The sequence below is a fragment of the Podarcis liolepis genome (assembly GCF_965112155.1).
Source record: "Podarcis liolepis genome assembly, chromosome: 2".
NCBI classification, from domain to species: domain Eukaryota; kingdom Metazoa; phylum Chordata; class Lepidosauria; order Squamata; family Lacertidae; genus Podarcis; species Podarcis liolepis.
Genome location: NC_139555.1, coordinates 88,877,190 through 88,899,786, shown reverse-complemented (window position 1 = coordinate 88,899,786; position 22,597 = coordinate 88,877,190). Strand labels below are relative to the sequence as shown.

The 22,597-nt window shown below is 41.5% G+C and overlaps 1 protein-coding gene across 2 annotated transcripts in view; it reads left to right on the top strand.

The window, feature by feature from the left end:
- Positions 1 to 22,597, top strand: part of IFT122 (intraflagellar transport 122) — a 57,654-nt gene that overhangs the window by 8,525 nt on the left and 26,532 nt on the right. Inside the window, exons 8-17 of one of the 2 annotated variants that reach the window (XM_083481165.1) lie at positions 1,727 to 1,894; positions 3,401 to 3,476; positions 4,085 to 4,276; positions 5,633 to 5,771; positions 7,766 to 7,968; positions 9,038 to 9,175; positions 10,031 to 10,195; positions 10,544 to 10,741; positions 16,323 to 16,463; positions 19,935 to 19,988. In XM_083481165.1, the coding sequence (XP_083337291.1) occupies positions 1,727 to 1,894; positions 3,401 to 3,476; positions 4,085 to 4,276; positions 5,633 to 5,771; positions 7,766 to 7,968; positions 9,038 to 9,175; positions 10,031 to 10,195; positions 10,544 to 10,741; positions 16,323 to 16,463; positions 19,935 to 19,988 (1,474 nt within the window). The remainder of the gene's footprint in view (positions 1 to 1,726; positions 1,895 to 3,400; positions 3,477 to 4,084; positions 4,277 to 5,632; positions 5,772 to 7,765; positions 7,969 to 9,037; positions 9,176 to 10,030; positions 10,196 to 10,543; positions 10,742 to 16,322; positions 16,464 to 19,934; positions 19,989 to 22,597) is intronic. The other variant, XM_083481166.1, reaches the window with a different exon arrangement.

Sequence of the window (22,597 nt, the reverse complement as noted above, 5' to 3'; positions counted from 1 at the left end):
AAGGGAATTGCTAGTTGCCGAAGTTGCTAAAATTAACTGTTCCTGAATCTTAAAAACCCCCCCACAGAAATAAAGCACATTATAACTGATCAGCTCCCTCTTTGTCTCCTAATACAACATATGGGATGTGGGTTGGAGGTTGGCTTTGGAATGAAGAATGCCTAATGCATTCTTGGATTGTTGAGACTCTAATAAAATATAAATAAATTTTACGTATTGAAAGGCTTTTTGATGATATTTGTTGCTTATGTGTAGCCCTCTAGGTCAAAGATTCAATATACTCTATCTCAAATAATATACTGGATTTTAAAGCAAATGTAAAGTACATCTCGTATAAATTAAACAGCTGGAAGCATAATAAAACTCTGACCCTACAACTTAATCTAGCCACACACACACACACCCCAGCTACTCAGTGCTCTTAGAATGCCCCTGGAAGATCTTTAGTGCTTTGATGAATGTTTCTGGTAAGTGAGTTCCATAGTTTATAGGGAAGCTGTATTTGCATAGGTATCCTGAGAGATAATAATCTCAGGAGCATGTGTTTGGTTAATTTTAGAGCTTGTAATACAAAGTTGGGAAGGAGGCATATATTTAGATATACAGGGATTGACTGTTGCATCAAATGATATTTGTTAGCAATTGCACGTTTACCATTGTATGTACACACAAGAGGGAGCTGCAGCAAATTCTAGCTCCTTGGTATATGTACCTGTATGGTTCTTATGCTGTGCATACATCAAAACAGTTTTATAAACAATTTAAGGATTCATATAAAGTTAATACCCTATTTCCTACTGTTGCACATTTCAGTACAGTCATACCTTGGTTTTTGAACAGTTTAGTTCTAGAACGGTTTTGCTCCCAAACGCTACAAACCTGGAAGTGAGTGTTCCGGTTTGTGAACTATTTTTGGAAGCCGAACATCCGATGGGGCTTCCGATTGGCTGCAGGAGCTTCCTGCAGCCAATCAGAAGTCGCGCTTTGGTTTTGGAAGTTGAACAGACTTCAGAACAGATTCCGTTCGACTTCCAAGGTACGACTGTATTTGGAAACAGCTGTATTTTGAGACCATACATAAGAAGAACCCTACTGAACCAGAACTAAAGGCCTAGTCCAACATCTTGTTCTCACAGTAGCCAACCAGATGCCTCTGGGAAGCTTCCAAGCAGCACGAGTCCAACAGCTCTCTCCCTGCTCATCATGCTCTCTAGCAGTGGGTGTTCAGAGGCACACCATCACCAATACTGAAGATGTTACACAGCTATCATGACTAGTAGCCATTCATAGTCTTATCCTCCATGAATTTGTCCAATCCCCTTTTAAAGCAGTCAAAATTTGGTGGCTATTGCTGCATCCTTTGGAAGTGAATTCCATACTTTAACTATGTGCTGGGCAAAGAAGTGCTTTCTTTTGCCTGTCCTGAATCTTCCAACATTCAACTTCATGGGGAGGCACTGAAGAACGACAAATTACTGGTATTTTCTCCAACCTTATCCTTCTCTAGCCCATAGAGGGAGGGTCATGTTTTCCTAAAGCCTGACAACCAACTGAGTTTGCACTGAAGAAGACTTACTGTCCCTTTTAGTAAATCTGGGGAAGAAAAGTTTCAAAAACTACCTGGGCAAAGTGTTTTAACACCAGGAGAGTTGATCTTGGGCTAATCTGTTTTGAAATTTGAGTTTTGTAGCAGTAGGTCATGTGAATGAACAATTGATATTTGCAGTCGATGGGAGAATCTCTGGAGTTCTAGAGAGAGCGAAGAGGAGGAGGAGGCAGGTCACGCCTGTTTAGAGGATATACCAGTTCTGAAGTCCATCACATGCAGTAGTCAGGGTAGTGAGGCAGAGGAAGAAGAACATGAGGAAGATGACAGCCCTAGGAATGCCAGCTCGTGAGTGCAAAATCAGAGAAATAAAACTATAGTATGAAAATAGACATATATTTAAATCTTAGCTTGTTTCTCTCATTATCAATTTATAATTATTGCTTCACAGTATATAAACAAAACAGTATTATATATATATATTTGTGGCATTTATATTCTTCTATTCAGGTGGACTTCACAAAGCAGTTTACATGAGATTGCTACAACAATAAGCATTGCGTGTTTATTTTTAAAATAAGTTATAATAACATGGAAAAGACAGCCACTTAGTCAAAGCTGTAGTTGCTTCTCTCTGCTCCCCGTCAGGGCAATTTGTGGTGATAGAGAAGGGAGGGACCATTACTGGGAGCTGGAATATAGTGACTCACCAGACTATTTCTTTTTTCTCCACTCCACTCAAGCCAAAGTGGAACCGCTATCAGGGCAGATAGAGGCTCCTGTGAAGACTGTTGGATGATAGGGAAGGGCCCCCGCTGGAAACTGGATGATAGCAGCTCATCAGGCTATTTTGTGACTGCCTGAGAGTCCCTTAAAGCGACCTCACAGTGTTTGTCCATACTTTCCCCTTCCAACAAATTTCTCCATTCTTGACTCTTAAGGATAGTATCCAACATTTCTCGGCATAAGTTCTGGCAGTCTTCAACAGAAGTTGAATGTTTTCTTGAACTCAAGTTTGGGGAAATTTCCATGTTTGTGCAGCACACCTTGACTCTAGGGATCTGTAGGCCACACAGATGTCTGAAGAGATTCCTGGAGTTCCAGGTAATTGTTGAAAAGGACAATTAATACAGGTCGACAGTGTTGCCCCCCGTGTTTTTTCCTGCTAATCAGAAACTGGCATTTTTTCCTCTTGAATAGATTGACTCCTACGGCTTATGGCCAAATAGCATTTATTTTAATAGACGGAATTTTAATTTATTTTAATAGAAAGGTTTGAACAGCAGTTTGCCAAGGATCATTTTGAAGGAAAACATGGCAGCCTTCTGTAGATGGTGGGATAAGAGGTATATTTAGGTTTTGGAGTTGTATTGTCTTTTGCACTTGTGTGCAGTTGTGCAAGTGAAAGGGAGCTCTACACATATAAGAATGAGGCTCAAGGGACAGTTTTAGGTAAGGTGGGGTGGAGACTCCTTTTCAGACTGAGGAGTCACAGCCCCTCCTGGCCAACCTTCCATGTGCTGCATGCCACTTGTGAGCGCAGCCAAAATAGGCATGGCCATGCGCCTGTCTTCATTGCTGCTCAGCAGTATCAGCTAAGCTGAGGGAGGAGGAGATAACCAGAAAGGGTTTGAACAACCCCTCCTCGCGATCTCTCTGAGAAACTACACACATCTCCACAACACAGTCCTTGCCTTTGTATCATTGGGGGCAGATGGGTGGAAGGGGATTAGAAAACTCTGTTTATACAGCTGACAGCCATAGTAGAGAACACTAGGGGCTATCTGTTGCTTTGTAGTTCATCAGAACTGTTTACAACGTATCATAATTGGCTTCTCCTTTTGTGCATGGTAGAGATGAACACAATGACATCTTAGCTGTGGCAGATTGGGGACAAAGGCTTTCGTTTTATCAGCTCAGCGGCAAGCAAGTAAGTGTTATATTAATACAATGCCTTCGAAAGTACACTTTTTTATTTTCTTCCTGGGAAAGAACTGAGTTGAAAGTTCCACTTATCCAGTAAGGTGTGACTTTAAAATTATAGGCCTGCTTGCTGGCCCTTTGTACAGTAAAGCATTTATATTTTTCTATATAAATCATTAGCAGCTCATGGCTTGGATTTGCAAGTTGCTAAGGAGATAAAAAGCATTGTCTCCTTGATCATTAGCCAGTTCAAGCTGTACTGTTTCTCAGGTACGCATTAGAGTAGCTCCACAGCTGTGCTGAGTGGTGTCACTTGTCAATATCACCATGTGCTTCAGAGCCAAGAACTGCTGAACAAGAATATCCTGACCAGGCTCCATTGACTGGTTTGAAGAACAAAACTGGTGTATGAGGTAGACTTGCCACCTGCTACCAGAGCTAAAGACCAATCGTAACCTAAAAGCATTAATTAAGGAAGGAAAAGGAAAGCCTGTGATATCAAACAGCAATATTTGACAGATTTAATAGGAACGTGTATTTAATTACTGTGTTACCTGTGAACTTTAATATATATATATATATATATATCTGATGTCTTCTTTCATATTGTTCTAGATTGGAAAAGACAGAGTCCTGAACTTTGACCCCTGCTGTGTTAGCTATTTTTCAAAAGGAGAATACATTTTAATTGGAGGCTCCGACAAACAAGTCTCCCTCTACACAAAGGATGGTGTGCGCCTTGGCATCATAGGGGAACAGAACACATGGGTGTGGACGTGCAAAGCGAAGCCAGATTCCAATTACGTGGTAAGAGTGAATTGGTAAAAGCCTTTGCACATGTGGAACTGCATGGGGTCCCTCCACTTTGGGGTCATGATTTTGTTTCTACTCTCCTTGGTTCCAAAACCATCAAATGTGAGGGATAAGTTAGCCATGAGACATACAGTCGTACCTTGGTTGACAAACACCTTAGCAGTTGAATGTTTTGGCTCCTGAACGCTGCAATCCCGGAAGTGAGTGTTCCAGTTTGTGAAAGTTCTTTTGGAAACCGAACGTCCAGTGGGGCTTCCATAGCTTCCGATTGGCTGCAGGAAGCTCCAGCAGCCAATCAGAAGCTGTGCCTTGGAAGCAGTGGCAGAGGAACCCTCTCTGGCAGCCAGGACAGGATGCCAAGGGGCAGGGCAAACCGCCCGGTGACACACACACGACATCCTTACAGAGTGCACATGTGTGGCATCCTGCATGGAGTGCGCACGCACGGCAGTGCATATGGTCGCCGTGCAAGAGGCAGCCCGTACGGATGCCTGTATGGACGGCGTGCGAGAGCAGCAGCCTGTACGGTTGCCGTGCGAGAGGCAGCCCGTATGGACGCCCGTACGCACGGCGCCTGAGCAGCACCCATACTGACTGCATGCGCCCTCGGCCGCATTACAGCTGGGAGGAGGCTGGGGCCATCTTGTCCCTACCCCCAGAGTGGCCTGCCCACTGTGCCCCCCCACTTCGTACGCCTCTGCTTGGAAGTCGAACGGACTTCCGGAACGGATTCCGTTTGGCTTCCAAGGTAGCACTGTACTTCAAAACAAATGGCATGAAGGTGGCTTTTTACAGTTCTTGGAACAACATGTGTCTTAGGGACCATTTCATGCGTTACAAAGAGAGGCAAATCTGAGAATACAGTCAACAGGACAACACAGCTGTTCACAGCTGGTGTTGCCGTATGACTCCTGTTTTTTGGCAGACATATTTGTTGCATTCTCCAGTGGTGGCAAATGGATGGCATGTGGATTAAGGTCTCCCGCAAGTGTAGTTAGCAGCCAGATAACATGTAATATTAAGAACAGGTCTGTGCTAGGAAAATTACACTGAGCTCTGTGGCATTTTGCCTTAACTTTAATAATACTACTTCAAAGCTAACATGCACATTTGGGACATTTAACAGATGAATAATGCCTCCAATCTCTCCAGCCTTTTTCCGTTTCATTTTTCCCTTACGTGCTGAGATTTGTCTATTTGAAAGGCAATCTCTGCCTCTTACTTGGCCCAATGATCTTTAAAAAAGGTCAAGTAATCTAAGAAGGTTGCCACCTTTTCAGACTGTTTTATGGTTCAGATACATAACCATATGGTTTTTTGACTTCTGGTGATCTTTTGCTTTTTCTTCAGGCAGTAGGATGTGAGGATGGAACAATTTCATTTTATCAGCTGATTTTCAGCACAGTCCATGGCCTTTATAAGGACCGCTATGCTTACAGGGACAGTATGACTGATGTTATTGTCCAGCACCTCATCACAGAGCAAAAAGGTAGCTTTTGAGGGGGATGTCTCTCAACTTGGGTGGATATGTACAGCTTAATTGCTGTCTGCATATTTGACAGTAAAGGTCAATGGACCACTGACCATTAGGTCCAGTCACGGATGACTCTGGGGTTGCGGCGCTCATCTTGCTTTATTGGCTGAGGGAGCCAGCTCAGCTTCCAGGTTATGTGGCCAGCATGACTAAGCCGCTTCTGGCGAACCAGAGCAGCGCACGGAAACACCGTTTACCTTCCCGCCGGAGCAGTACCTATTTATCTACTTGCACTTTGACGTGCTTTCGAACTGCTAGGTTGACAGTACAAAGTGTATTTAAATGAAAACATCGATCTGCCGTTTTATGCCATGAGTATGATGGTCAGGGGTCCCTTTACCTTTACCTTTGAAGGTTATAACAATCAATGGAGGCCTTGCTTTTTAATGTGGCAACAAAAGAGGTCGAGGCAGGGCCTTCTTTGTGATAGCTGCTCAGCTTCAATATTACTTCCCAAAAGAAGTTAGACTAGTGCTATTCCTGAGATATTCACTCTGGCTTTTAATGAAGTTTCCTACTCTCTTTACTTTTAATCCTTGCTCTTAGTTCTGTTAAATTATGTGCATAATATTTCAAATTGTCCAGTGCTAAACATTTTTGTGAGCCCTTGTTAGGGCTGAACAACAATCTAGAAATCGTCTTGTAAATATTTTTTTTGCCTGAAGGTGTTTTACGTAGAGCTCTGAGCTCTAGGAGACCCAGCGTACCCTCTCAGTGGGTATCTTCTGGCAGCTGTCCAAGATTTGTTGCTGCAGCTGCTTTTTTTGAAGTTTGCTGCTGCTGATTGGTTTTATTGCTTTAAATCTTAAATTGTGAGCTTCCCTGAGGCATAGGGATGGAAGGTGCAGGATAAAAGTGTTATTGCAAATCTATTTTTTTTAGAGAACATGATGTCACCTTCCTTTTGGATGTCACCTTCCTTTTGGGGTCAGTGGGCACATTTGGAATTTTGAGGAAGGGCTGTGGGCACCAGTCACAAAAATGGAAAGCAGATGAGGAGTCAGGACCACAAATGGGTGTGGGCAGTGCCAGATTTATGTATAAGCTAAACAAACTATAGCTTAGGGCCCCACTCTCTTGGGGGGCCCCCAAAAAAATTATAGGAAAAAACCCTGGATGTACATTTCCAAGATTTTAAGTTAGAGCTTAATAATTATTTCATTATTAATATACTTCTTCTTAATTGTATTTAACTATTAATATACTTCTTCTTAATTGTATTTCAGTTCAACGATTGTTTTGATAAAATACATATTTTGTTATGTGCAAATGGCTTTAGATACCTATTAGGTCCATAAATTACCATATAGCATATATTCAACACAAAAAACAGGGACAATTTGTTGTTGACAGAGGATAGCTAGACATATAAAGGGTCTCATTACCTTCAGTAGCTTAGGGCCACATCAAACCTAAATCCGGCCCTGTGTGTGGGCATATTCCTGCCCCCAAACCAGCCTATCCATTGCAACCTTAGGAAAAAGACACTTATATTAGCCACCATGGCACTTGTTCACAAAGAAAAGCTCTTTGCACCTCTCCTTTGTTTGGAACTGATGAGAGGGTGGATGTCCAATCCTAGCATCTATTATGAAATGTGGACATTTCTAAGGATGTGCATTCAAACAGGCTGATTCATTGTACCCAGAAACAGAGCAGGAAAAGGAAGCAGTTTCTCATTGATGGTGGATTTTTGAGGAGATAGTTATTGAAACCTTTCATGGGCACCATAGGAATACTAGTGGGCACAGTGGTGCCTACAAATGTCATGTTAGTGACATCTTTTTAAACTATAAAAAGAATGAGTACTAGTAATAAGTGGCTTCTAATAATTGGCACCAGATATCTGTCTTGTGTCGTATGAATCTAAATAGATGCTGTAATAGGATATAAGGCACTTTAACTTAACCCTGCAAATCAGTTTACTATTTTCTTTTCTTTTGTTCCAGTTCGCATTAAAAACAGAGAGCTTGTCAAGAAAATTGCGATATACAAAAACAGATTAGCAATCCAGTTGCCAGAGAAAATCCAGATTTATGAACTATATTCTGATGATTCTTCCGACATGCATTATCGTGTGAAAGAAAAGATAGCAAAAAAGTTTGAATGCAACTTATTGGTTGTGTGTTCTGAGCACATTATTTTATGCCAGGTAATTAATAAATATATACTTTAAAATGAACTATACACATATTGAAATATTTTTTCTAATAAAAGTTTCTTGGGCAGAAGTCATCCATAATGAGCTAGTTTACTTCAGAGATGGCTGCGAGATGAGCTGTGTATATTTTTTTCCACCTGTCCCACTCCAGATGTTATACATACATGGCTTGCCCAAAATGTGGTATTTAGAAGTAACATCAATATTTTATTGGGGGTTAGATTCCCTCCCTTCTTTAAGCATAGCAATATTATCCCTTTTATTTGGTTGCTATCAGAATGTTAATAAAATGTTGCCAGTAAATCATCTGTCCTTGCTTTCTTAGAGACACTAAAATGGTTTGCTGCAGACACTCAATGCAACAATCTAGTAGTAAAATAATCTGTGGCTATCCTTTAAATGCTGTCTGGCAGTTCTTTTTATCTCTCCTGAGGCTTCTGTCCTGCTTTGATGCAGTCTTGAATAATTAGATTATAATGTGTGGTTGTAAACATTTCTAATGCAGGATCCTTGAAGAATTGTAAATACTGCAAAACCAGTGTTGTTGTGTAGTTTGCTGGTGTCCAGGATGCAGAGGGTTCATTGAGCCCTCCGTACCAGCCCAGCTCTCACCACCAGAGCCAAGCGGGTCCACGCCTTGTCACTTGCTCACCCACCCAGTGAGGAGCCTGGCTGGCTGATGTAGCCCTTGGCAGGCAAAATCCCCTGACACTGGCCGGGCAGCCATTCAACAAGGGGGACATGGTGATGAGGCCAGGCTCTGGGGCTCAGAGACCCCTGGAGGCAGGCAGGGTGGGATGGGGATCCGGGGGGGGGGGCGCGTGCTTGGTTTGCGCCCCCTCAAATTCATGCACCTGGGACTAAGGCCCCCCTCATTATCCCCCTGTGTAAAATTTCCCTCACCTGTTGCAATGTAAGCGGTTGATGAGTTGAAAATCAGACTGATATCTGTACCTTGGCTGCCTAGCATGAAAAAGGCCTGGCATGTGTACAGCACTGTTAGGCTGAGAGATATGAGAATTACTTTAATGAGAATGTAACATGTTCTTCCCTCTTTTAGGAGAAAAGGCTCCAGTGCCTCTCATTCAGTGGTGTTAAAGAAAGAGAGTGGCTGATGGAGTCTCTCATTCGGTACATAAAAGTAATTGGTGGACCTCCAGGCCGAGAAGGACTTTTAGTGGGGCTAAAGAATGGCCAGGTGACCTTTTGTGATTAAGTTCATAGGACTTTGTGAAATTTGTACTCATTAAGGAGATGATTTAGATGCTAAAGGGTCCAGTCAATAGGCTGAAATTTGCTTCTTAGTGTCTTTGGCTGCTCTTTAAGTGACATTTTTTTTTGGTTTTTTGCACATTCTGTATTTGATGGTTACCAAGAATTACATGTTCACAGAAAGCGGCAGTTACTCAAAAGCTTCCTTCGCCATTTCTTTCCTATAATGGAAAATGAGTTGCAAGTAACTGGTTTGCAATAAGTTAGGGAAAAGTACGTACTTCGGTAAAGTGCTGTAGAGAGCAACATAGACTACTTGCAGCTTACTGTTTTGGATGAAGTTACTACACTAGCTTCCTGGTAAGCTGGTTGCTGTTGCTTACCAGTGGGGAGAGGGGAAGAGGCAAAGTGGCAGGGATATTGGCAGGGTGCAGTTGCACTGTGCCAGATTGGCTCCAAGGTATGTTTCCACCACATCAACCTTCCTGCCACTTTGCAACAGTGACCCACCTGTTGGGAAAGTAATGCCCCCCACCTAGGAAGCGGTTTCTGCTTTTATATTAAATATTTTAAAAAAAATGGGAAGAAGAATCAAAGTGTGGAGTTAATTTTTGTTTCTGATTCTTGTGACCCTAAACCTAGCCATCATCTTGCCTCATGTTTTTATTTTTATTATTTGTAATCAAGGAAGTAATTTGGGCAAAAGCGAACAGTCTGCTTTAAATTTGTTAGACTAATTATTCTCCTGAGTTTTTATTCTCCAGTGCATGAGACTGACAAATAAAAATAGTATTGCTTTTAAGAAGTATTTTATTAACTCTCTGAATTTAATCACATCCAGATTCTAAAGATATTTGTAGACAATCCTTTTGCAATTGTCTTGCTGAAACAATCCACAGCTGTGCGCTGCTTGGATATGAGTGCATCTCGAAACAAGCTGGCAGTGGTTGATGAAAATGACACCTGTCTAGTGTATGATATTAACACCAAAGAGTTGCTCTTTCAGGTAAACATTTGGAAACTCCATCCCTTCCCTCCCTTTGTCTAGCACTATCCACATGATCGCAAAGAGCTAAATCAGAGAATAGCTCTATCATGCTGCTCCTTTGTCACCCTGTATCTTAGAGAAAAGTTTCCCAAAAGGATGAGAAAGGAGCCTTAGTGAGACTGCTTGGATAGCTATTAGGAGTTGTTATCTACTTAAAAAGAGGGTGGGGGACCTCTGGCTAGCAGATCAATAGTGGCCCTCTAGGAAGTCCAAGTTGACCTGCCAAGTCTTCCTCAAGCATGACCATGTACCATAAATGAAGACCATTCATTTTTTTGTATTGCATGTTGTTTGATCATCCTCTAGGAACCCAATGCTAACAGCGTGGCTTGGAACACACAGTGCGAGGACATGCTCTGTTTCTCTGGTGGTGGATATCTCAACATCAAAGCTAGTAACTTTCCTGTCCATCAGCAGAAACTTCAGGGCTTCGTTGTGGGATACAATGGTTCCAAAATTTTCTGTCTCCATGTTTTTTCCATGACTGCTGTTGAAGTTCCCCAGGTAATCTTTAATCTTGTTCATTAATTCTTTTTGTTGCTGATGTCAGATTATCTTAAGTGCTCCTGAAACATGCCTACTTTCTGTCCAATAGAGTTTTAAAATATTTCTCCACCAGCTTTTTGGCCTTCCTTTCATGAATAATGTCTGTAGTTTTGTGCTTGGAGGAGAAAGGGATAGTTTTCACTGTCCTGTGAGAGGTAGGTGAAAGTTTATTGTGTTAATCATTTGACACAACAATACAGAATGAAATCAGGTAGACAAGAAAACTCCTAGTAAAAATTGGCATTACCAACTGCAATTACATATTATTCCATGGCATGCTTTCACTTTAATGCTGCTGTTTCTCCTATTACTATAGTTACAGGTAACTTTGCTCTCTCTGTTTTTTCTTTCGCTTTGGTGAAGTTCCAGCCAAATGCCAGTTATTCTCCTACACATTCTTGCTTGTGACTTGTTCACGTACCAGTTGTGTTGTTCAAAACATTTTAGATCAACAACAAATGTGATTTGTCCCTAAGAAAACCGTGTTCTCAACAAAACAATTGTTTGGACATGATGGAAAGTACTAGCAATAGAGCCACTGAAGTATTTAATATAATGAGTAAAAGCTGGTGGTGTCAGTCTACCAGCAGAACAGAGCTCCACAACAGGATTTCCATTTCTCCCCATTGCAACCCTCTGTGCACCCCCAAAGTCTGCTCTAGAAGTTTGTGGGGACTGCAGGTATTGGGAAGAGAGGAAAGGAAAATCTGGTTGCGTAAATTGAAGGTTGCTTGCACAGTGTTGGATTACAGGAATAGTTCACTTAATGGCCAAGTTCAGATGTATTTATTACAATTTTATAAGTAAACCTATGCTTAAGCCTTGTGAGTATATACTTGTGCCATGCCTTTCGTCCTCCTTGGTGCACTGCAATTAACTCAAAGTCTTCAGCTTATCATAGTTATCCATTACCTCCAGCAGGGAAACTATGGTTACCAGAATTTAAACCAGTCATGGTCTTAACTCATGGTTTGATGTTGGGTTAAGATCCTTGCTTGTTTCTACCCTGGCAACCATAGTTTCTTGATCTGAACAAAAAGGGAAATAATTAACTGAAAAATTCCTGAGTTAATTGTGGCATGCTAAGAAGGAAAGGGGGTAACATGAGAACAAAGTGTGCAGGCCTGAGGTACATGCACATCTCAACTTATTAAGGCGAGACACAAACCAGACCGTTAACTTCTGTTAAGAAGAGTGACTAGTGGGGTGCCACAGGGTTCTGTCTTGGGCCCGGTCTTATTCAACATCTTTATCAACGACTTGGATGATGGACTCAAGGGCATCCTGATCAAATTTGCAGATGACACCAAACTGGGAGGGGTGGCTAACACCCCAGAGGACAGGATCACACTTCAAAATGACCTTGACAGATTAGAGAACTGGGCCAAAACAAACAAGATGAACTTTAACAGGGAGAAATGTAAAGTATTGCACTTGGGCAAAAAAAAAAGAGAGGCACAAATACAAGATGGGGGACACCTGGCTTGAGAGCAGTACATGTGAAAAGGATCTAGGAGTCTTGGTTGACCACAAACTTGACATGAGCCAACAGTGTGACGCGGCAGCTAAAAAAGCCAAAGCAATTCTGGGCTACATCAATAGGAGTATAGCATCTAGATCAAGGGAAGTAATAGTGCCACTGTATTCTGCTCTGGTCAGACCTCACCTGGAGTACTGTGTCCAGTTCTGGGCACCACAGTTCAAGAAGGACACTGACAAACTGGAACGTGTCCAGAGGAGGGCAACCAAAATGGTCAAAGGCCTGGAAACAATGCCTTATGAGGAACAGCTAAGGGAGCTGGGCATGTTTAGCCTGGAGAAGAGGAGGTTAAGGGGTGATATGATAGCCATGTTCAAATATATAAAAGGATGTCATATAGAGGAGGGAGAAAGGTTGTTTACTGCTGCTCCAGAGAAGCGGACACGGAGCAATGGATCCAAACTACAAGAAAGAAGATTCCACCTAAACATTAGGAAGAACTTCCTGACAGTAAGAGCTGTTTGATAGTGGAATTTGCTGCCAAGGAGTGTGGTGGAGTCTCCTACTTTGGAGGTCTTTAAGCAGAGGCTTGACAACCATATGTCAGGAGTGCTCTGATGGTGTTTCCTGCTTGGCAGGGGGTTGGACTCGATGGCCCTTGTGGTCTATTCCAACTCTATGATTCTATGATTCTAAGTTTTTAGGGACTACTTTGGAAATGTCTTTCTTTGTATTGTTTAAAATTTTTAAAAGTATGGTGGTGGAATTTGTGCTTGATTTTGCCCTTTGTGTCCATTCACAACTGACTAACATTAGCGGAAAGAATGCAGAACTGGGGTTTAAATTTAGCTGTTTTGCATTTACATGATCAAAGATCTAGTAAATGCCACTCCTAAAACTAAAGGATTTTGGAATGCACTTGTTTTCCACTTGGCTTACATTCAAAGGAAGAGAAACTGAGGGGTTTTTATAGAGCTTTGGCTTGAAGCTGGTGGTCACCCTTTTAAATAATGACTTGAATAAGAGCAGACAACAAAGTTGTCACAATTACTTCTTCGCTTTCTGTCAATCTATATTCTGGAGTGTAGGATAGGATTAGAAATGAAAATCATCTTGACTGAGTGTACTATAAAGTTCAGCAAAAATTCTATTTACACGTAATTGTGTGTAGAGAACAAATACAAAAGATGGTAGACATGCAGAGGAGGATGTGAGGTTCATGACTGATCATAAACTGGACCTTTGCCAGCATTGTTGCAAATGCCATTTAGGCAAGTTTCTACGCAAAAGAAAAAATTGAACACAAAAGAACAATCAACACGAATCTGACATCAGAAATGGCAATATTCAGAAGCCAGTGGGGGAACATTTCAGCATTCTGGGACAATGTACATGCCCTTGAAGTGGCCATCCTGAAGAAAAGGAACTTAAAACAGACACTGCAAAGTAAAACTACTGAATTACATTCTGCTAAGAGATCCAATAATGTCACTTGTGGGTTGAACTGAGACAAAGGATTTTTAGCACCTTAAGGGGGCAATCCTATGACAGGATCCACTGGAATGAGTAGTTTAGGATGCAGCAGAGCTCCAGCTTAGTCAGGGTTAAGTTTCCAACCCTAGCTCAGCAGAATATACGCAGGTATAGCATGCTTGGCAGAACCAAGTCTGGTGTAAGTCCTGCAAAAGGGGCATTCTGGAGCCCTGGTGGGTGTGAGCCCAGGGAGAGGGAACCTAAGCTGAATCCCAAGGCCACTTAGCTCAATCACAAGACGTGGCCATGGAACATTAGTTTAAAGACTTGTTTTTCCTCTGCTAGACATAGGCAGATCAGCCGCAGCCGTGCTGCTTAGCTGAGTTTGGATACGGTATAACTTTACATTGGCTTAATTTACACTGGCTTGCTTTCCCTTAGTTCCTTGTTCATAGCATTGCTCCCTTAATGTGCTAGTTGGCTTAGTAATGGTAAGAAGTCTGTGTCATCAAGAACTGTGAATGTGAATTAGCCCTGTTAATTAGATCCTTTTCTGCATTTCTTACTACCTCACTTCTCAGAATCCTACTTCAGCCTGTGTGTGAGAGTATACATGTACGCCAGGGATGGGGAACACAGGCCTCAGGACCAAATGTGACTATCCAAGGTTCTTAGGACACTCCCCAGGCCACACCCCTCACTGGTCCTGCTCTGTGCCTGGCTTGAATGAATCCTTGAGTTGCAATAATGTCTCCTGCATAACTAGATGGATGACTTTTGCATGGCTGAAATGTAGCCTGCTGTACTCATCTGATGTCCCACCCATCTTTGTCTCTGGCACCATCCGCCCCTGGAATGTGGCCCCTAGGAGGTTCTCTCTGAGGCAATGCAACCTTTGAGCTGAAAAGGGTCCCCCACTCCTAATATATATCTATAATATGGGGTAGAACTTCATGTATCTGATGATGTGAACCTAGTTCACTAATGCAAATGGTGTAATATATTTGCTGGCATTTAAAGTGCCACCAGACCCTTTACCGTTTGGGCTGTAATAGTAAGAAGTCTTGTCAACCATAAATGGATGGGGAAAATTCAGTTGTTTGGCACTGGTTAGACCCATGCAGGACTCTTTCAACTAGATGATTAAAGAAGTAGATATGTACATGGGATCATGTTGGGTTTTGCGTTTCACAATTAAATTGTCGTGCTGGAGAAGACAGAAAAGTTTAGCAGAAGTGAAATAGCATAGAATACAAGAGGCAGGATAAAATGTTGAATGCATTTTAATTTATTTATTAGCACAGAGAACGTTAGCACTTGCTTTGTAACATGGATTTCCCACCAGCAGCTAAAGAATGGATTTGTTTTAGCAGAAGGAGAATGAAGTTGCTTGAAAACATCTTTTAAATTATAGATGGGTGCAAATGTAGCCTTAAGGAAAGGGATTTTAAAGGGGATCATGGAGCGGGAATAATTTTCAAACATTTTAAAGGTTGCCCTAAATGGTGATAGAGTAATTGCATTCTGTTTCTTTGACAGAGAGAAAACAGAATGCTATCTGCAAGAGTAGTTTGGCAAGAGAACAAGTTAGCCAGGGGATGTGTTTTGGAATTTCCTACACATGAAATGTTTTGTACAGAATTCTTGGTAAACATCTGTCGAAGAGCTTTCTTTAGTGAATACTGCTCTTAGAGAAAGAACACTGATCCAAATAATCACACTTAAAATGGTACTTGTTGTCAGGATTCCAGCCGCAGTCAGAGGTAACTGGCCTCACTCCCAGGCTTTCGGCTGGGATCCTTGTTGAGCTTCCGTCTGCGTCTCCCAGCAGGCAAGGTCGTAAATCGGCGATCCTCCTCAGACGTGAGCAGGACACACCCTCCTCCTTCTCTCCCTCCCTGCATTCCCCCAGGGAGGGGAAAAGAGACAGACAGGAGTCCTATTTACATGTTTTATTCCTGTCATTCAGCAGTACAGAGAAAACGTGTCTGTACCCTCCAGACTCCAGCAGTAGAGTCACAACTCCGCCCCTGCACTTCCAGTACAGGTCAGATGACACCCTGAGCTAACATCCGGTGCTCAGTACAGAGAATGGACTGCCCCCTTTCTCCACTAGTACAGTTGCAGACATCAACATCCTGTTTTGCATTCCAGCCACCTGCAGCTGGCTTTTGCATTGCTGCTTTTTCCTGACACTTATATGTTATTAATTCTGTCATAATGTGGATGGAGATGCACATTCAAACATGAAACCTATGGAAAGCAGTGCCATTTAGATGGGTGGCATTTGTTATTTGGTTTGTAGTCCAGAGGACATTTGAATCGGATGCATGTCTTTCAGTTCCTGATCCAGCAAATGATAGACATCCAAATTTCCAAATTGGGGTACTAGGGCTACATTATTGGGGCTACATTATTTTATTGTATTCTGTCATGTCTGAAATTTTCTTTATAGCATCTTAGTGGGAAATGCAGAAAATTTGGTTTTCCCTACAGTTATAGCCGCTGTGATATGATAGGAAGTTTATCAAGTGTAGGAAATCACACTAGTATCTTAATGCTTTACTTTGGTTTTTCAATTTGCAGTCAGCACCCATGTATCAATACTTGGAAAGAAAAATGTTCAAAGAAGCCTATAAGATTGCTTGTTTAGGAGTAACTGACACAGATTGGAAAGAGCTGGCTATGGAGGCTTTAGAAGGACTCGAATTTGAAACTGCTAAAAAGGTAAAGTGTTGCAGCTTCATAGCTGAACCTTCTGCAATTTGTACTGGCATGCAATTAGAGTAGACTAATTGTACATACATACCCAACTGTATCACTAGGAACTGTGAGCTGAGTGCTTTAAAAAAAATATTCATGGTGAAAACACGTAATTTGTTCTCTTCTATTTCTGTTCAGAATGCAGAATATCTAATGGACTAGGGGTTAGCACATACATTTTGCTACTCAGGCTTTTAAAGGCATGAGGAATCTATAAATTCCAAATGAATTCCAGTGATAGGTAATGATTTAAATGTAAGTTTAATTAGAGCAGCACTTTTCACTATGGGTAGGAAAAAAATCACCCATATTCACCCATCCTTGGCTGTGTTGACCACTATGTGGCAGTAAAGATTTATTTTGCTGTAACATAATAAGCCTGCTTAAAAAAAAAGTTACAAATTTCTTTGCCAGTCTTCTCTCCATTGTGAACTGCTTTAGCTTTGAATATGGACATTTATTCTATTTCCCTCTCATTCAGAAAAGCTTTGAACATCTCTTTTTAAATGCCCTCCTGTGTGTGTCTATGGGAGGGGGGTATACAAACTTCACATGTTCCAGACAGTATGCACTCTCTTAACATCTGGAGCACATGTGTCTTCTCATCCTGGCGGTGAGGAGTTGCATGGGCTTGGCCTTGGACATTGTAAACAAACCTAATAAGTGATAGCACATTTTCTTTCTCTTCTCCTTCTAATGTAAAGTCCCTTGCCATTAGGACTAGGTAACATTGTGTTTCCTAACATTTGTACTTAACCTGTTTTCAAGTTATTTCTGACGTAGCGTGGGAAAATGTACTTGCTGATCAAATATATTCCCCACCCTTGTCCCGCCATGGAATTCAAGGTTGAGTATATGGAGTTTCCAGATGATCTCCCATTCTGGCACTGACCACATCTACTTCACTTCCAACATGGTTGCTGTAGTGTGTCCCTTCAGACCATGCCCTGGGACCGTTATTTATCATTTGTCTTTCTGCTTCAACAACCTTCTATTAAATAAAGGGGATTGTTTTGAAATTAAGACTAGGTATTGCTTAAATACCAAGTTGTTCAAATGTGTGTCCTTCTTTCTTAATTTTCATTTTCACAGAGCTTCGATACGCAGAGTTTAGATACAATTTTCATTAATAGTAGATTTTGTCCCGTAGTGGCTTTGTGCAAAGATATTTCTGTTCCTAGAGGTGAGGCATATGATTTTCACTGATACCACCATCACCTACTGCAGCTCTCCTTACCATATCCTGTACTGTTCCAGAGGATTCCCCTGACCCTCAAGAGCAGCTTTTTCAATGGGGGGTGGGGACTGTGGTGACAACTGATGAAAAACAAGAGCCTTGCCTTGTGCAAGCAGGAGTGTTTCCTAGAAAGCCACCACTGACTAAAACTCAATATATGCTTCTTATTTCTTAAAGCATTTTTATCCTATTACTTGGTCAAAGAAAGGGTATTAGATCTAGTAATTTAAAGGGAGGTTGTTTTTACCATCTTGAAGATGTTAAGTAACCTGTCCACTAAGTATTAGAACAGATTAGCACGAAGAAAAACAGCTTCCAGAATACATAAAAAGAGAGAGACACAACTATCCTTGTGTAAGCACAATATATTTGTTTTAGATTAAATATCTCTATAAATGAGAAGCTATCGCTGCATTTATTCAAGCAGGTTATAGAAATGTAAATAGCCGTGATTTATTTAGTATGTTGAGATTATATTCTTAAATGTCACAGATTAGATTATTAAATGCTACAGGGTTTGAGATTTTTTTTTATTGAACTTTTCTCCTCTTAATTTATAAGCTATATCATATAACAGCGCACAAGGCAGCCCATACAGATTAAAGATAATAAAGATGAAAGATAACAACTTTTCCTTAAAAACATTTTTAAAGGAAGCCCCATGCAGCATGCTTAACCCTGGTCAAATCTCATTATTGTAATGGCATGGCTGACAGTGGCTAAATTCCAGTCTCTTTGGAAGGGATGCAGGAGGTGTCGCAGATTAGCTGACAAAGGAACCTTCTAGCCATAGCTACTACATTTCCCCCTGTACTGTGTTTGGATTGCACACCTGATTCAGCAGCGCCACCAGTGTTCCACGAATCACAAGTAGATCATATCCCCAGGAGCATCCATGTTACAAGCATTAACATCATCTTGTCTGTGTTCAACATCTGTTGTTGAGCCTCAAAGAATTTTGCAATATCTCACCTTTATGGTGTAAAAGCACCACTCATGGCTTCTTACAATATTTAGAAATTACAGTTTTTTAAAGACAGTAATATAAGATAAGTAACCAAAGGGCAGCAGTTCAAACCTGAACATGGAAGCAGCTACATACAATAAAAGCTTGCTGTAATTTGTCTTCAACTGGAGAGAAACAGCAAGGGAAGATGCCAATCGACTTCAGTGGCAAGTGTTAATTGGGCTAAGGATTGTAGCCTTGTACCTTGATCCCTAAACTTTAGCCGTGAGCTAAAGGATCAGTGAACGGGAACTGCCTGTGTTGTTAGGATTCCCAGCAATGTATTAATTTATTCATTTTTGCCTCCCCACCCCCGGTTCCATAGCAGTGGCTGGGTAGGTGTTTGGCTCTCTGCCCTCCTGCAACAAAAACTGGAAGGAAAGCTCTGACAATGTGTTTATTCTTGGGCCCCACTGAATTGTGGTCAGTACACACAAGAAATTCCCATTGATTTCAGTGGTACTTGCTTCCAGTTAATGCATTTGGGATCAAGTGTTAGACCAATTATCTTTCCATGACTATGCCCATACTTAATTAGTGCATCCAAGAGATCCTACAATAGTTTCGTCTTTTGAATACAAAGTAGATTAGTGGTCTGACCTGTTTTAATGTATGACCTGCTGTTTTCCAGTTTCTGGCCAATGCAATCTTAGTATTGCTGTACATTCATATTTTTTTTAATGATACCTCCTTATTATAGATTGGTTATAATGTATCCTCAGTGATAATGACTAAGGCAGTTCCATCTTCTTTTTGCTGCCAGATTTGTGTGTTGTTTTATCCCAAGAGTACATGACACAAGGGGTCCCGTTATTAATAAAGGCTATACACTGCACAAATACATTTCCCCCTTCACTGAATTAATATCGTATCTATACACATGAGGCTAAGTTTATTACAGAGCTGCATTTTAAAAATATGCTTGTTTCAACCTGACTCTGTAACTCAACACTTTGCACAGCATGCATTATGTTCATATTGGATATTCTGTTTAAATCTCCATATTTAGCTCATGCAAAAAGTACAAATAGTAATCTAATTCACTGCCACTTGTGGTACACAGTAATCAATTTTTGTCTAGTATGCATAGTAAGTAACCATAACTAAGTATATGTGGAATATATTATACCTGTTGACTGTTTGCCTACACAATATTAGGACATTGCTGATGCATTTTTCTTTGTTTCAATAGGCATTTACCAGAGTACGAGACCTTCAGTATCTAGAACTGATAAGCAGCATTGAGGTAAAGAAAAAAATAGGGGGATGCAAAATGTGAATTAAGGAAAAAGCTTACACGGTGCAGTATCCATATAACAGAATGTTAAATGGACAATGAATCTATTGAGAGTAAAAAAAATGCTGAGTATTTTTGATTTGGAATGATGATTGATATGTATTGACTTTGATCCACTCTTATGACAGAAACTTAATGAAAAAATGGGGAATGGCTTGAATATTCAATTATAATGCTGTAGATTCCTATGGCTTGTTTCAAAGTATTTTATAAATAGGAATTAATTAAGTCTTACATCACCCTCTTGAGATAGGTAATTATTTTTATCTCCATTTTCCAGACCAGGCAACTGGCACAGAGGTACTGTGACTTGCCCAAGGTCACATGACAAATCAGCGACAGATGGGAGTAAAATTTGGGGCTTGCAACTTTCATGTTGCGCTCTTAACCTGTTCAAATTCCTAGCCCATGACTTGATAGATTTTTTAATTATAGAATAATTACTAAGAAGAATCTAAAGGAAAAGCAAATCTATCACCACTCTGACCTTCCTGTAGGATGTCGTAGTAATGTAAAACATGTGGGTCTACAATGAAAAGTCTAAAGGGAATCCTTCATGTAGATGTTAATTGGGGTTCCTGTCTCTTGTGTAGGGATGCAATCTGCTCTCTGCAGCCACTGGTGGCAAAAATGTCCTTGTTTTATCACGGTGCTTAAAGGAAGTTTACCACTGACATGATGACATTGGATGCAGGAAGGAATGCCACAGTTATCGTTCTTTTTACAAACTATGAAAGAGCAAAAGTGTATTTGCATTACTGAATCAGCCCGCCATCTGTCCTGTTGTTGTACATGATCTCTGGGTTAGTTATCATGCCTGAAAATGAATGGCAAGGGACCTCGAATTGTGCAGACTACGCTTTTTGTGTGTAGCAATGGGGATAGCCACGTCTAGGTTTGAGAATGGCTACCGAAATGGTTGCAACTATTTTAGACCTTTCATGTGTAAATGTCCCCAGTTAGTGTGTTAGGCTTATTTTGAAGCTAGGTCAGAGCAGTATATGCCCAGCAGTATGTTAACTTGCTTGTGGCAGACCCAGTGAAAAGAGAGATAGCAGGGTCCCAGGGTCACATATAGTGCTTTAAAGAATTCCCACTCAGTTGCAGTTTTATGCAGTAGAGGTACATTTTATTAATCATTTCACATGGGAAGAGCCCTGCTGGCTCCTTCAGACCAAAGCTCCTTTCAGCCAAGCATCCTATTTCCCAGGCAATTCCAGGAAGCTCACAAGCTGGGCATCAACTCTCCAGCAACTGGTTTTCAAAGGTCTGCTGCCTCTTACTTGGACAGTCCACTAAATTAGCATGGATAATAGCCACTGATGGATTTATCTTCCATAAATGTGCCGGGTTCAGACATTTCATGTCATTTGCAGAGATGCTGCATTATCCTAACCTCCCAAACCACAGTGTTTTTAATACTTCTTGATACAGCACCTGTAGCGTCCCTTTTTTGTGCAGAATCTAGATGCTTGTTGTATCTAAAGATACTTGATGTTACTGATTCCCAGCACCATTTTAATTTGTTGCTCTGCTGCTGTACGGTTCATAAAACAGTAAATCTGCCTCCTCCCATTCTATCAAGCTAATTTTGTTTTAGGTGTGGGTTTGTTTTTTTCCATTTGAAGGCTATGTGCTCTCCCTTTTCAGAGTGTTGTGAAAAAGCTTTGACCATTTCACTTCTCTACTTTTGATAGCAGAAGCTGAATTGAGCTGGGAAGTTCTGGTTGCTGCCAGTATTTGCAAGCCTGCTCCCCAGCTGTCCTCTGATTGGCCCATTCTCACGGGCAAGTCCTGCTAAGCCGTGAAGGCACAGGGGGAGGCTCTGGTGTCCTCCAATGGTGGCGCCCCAGTGTGGATGGCCCCACACTTGCAGATTATTCAAAAGATAAAATGCAGTAGAGGGTATTCTTTGTAGGGTTGGGTGTCAGACAGACCATTAAGATACATGGGAGATTCTGTATCCTGTAGGATAAATCCTCGAGATGCGTGAGGGAGCTACATTAAGGAAGCAAAAGCTTGGGAGGCAGGGAGAGAATAGAAGATGCTATTCTGTTGATTTGAAACACCGACAATCAACAAAAAAGGTGGGCTGTAAGACCTCCGCACTAAATTAATTGGAGAGAGGTGGAAGCAAAAACGGGCTCTCCTGCCTCATGTTAGATACCCCATGAGATGGATGACAGATTAGTCCCTATCTTGTAATTCCCTGTGCTTCAGAATGTAAGTCCACTGTGGCTATATATGCAGTGGCGTAGCGTGGGGGGTGCAGGGGGGGCCGGCCGCACCGGGCGCAACATCTGGGGGTTAGGGTTAGGGGGCGCAAATCCACGGGTTAGGGGGCACAAATCCACGGGTTAGGGGGCACAAATTACTTGCCTTGCCCCAGGTGCTGACAACCCACGCTACGCCACTGTATATATGCACTGATGTTTAGCTTAATGTGGGTAGTTTAGAGAGAAGAGCTGTAACTCAGTGCTAGAGCACCTGCTTCACACACAGAAGGTCTCTGGTATAGTCCTTGTCATTTCCTGGTAGGGCTGGGAATGTCCCTGTCC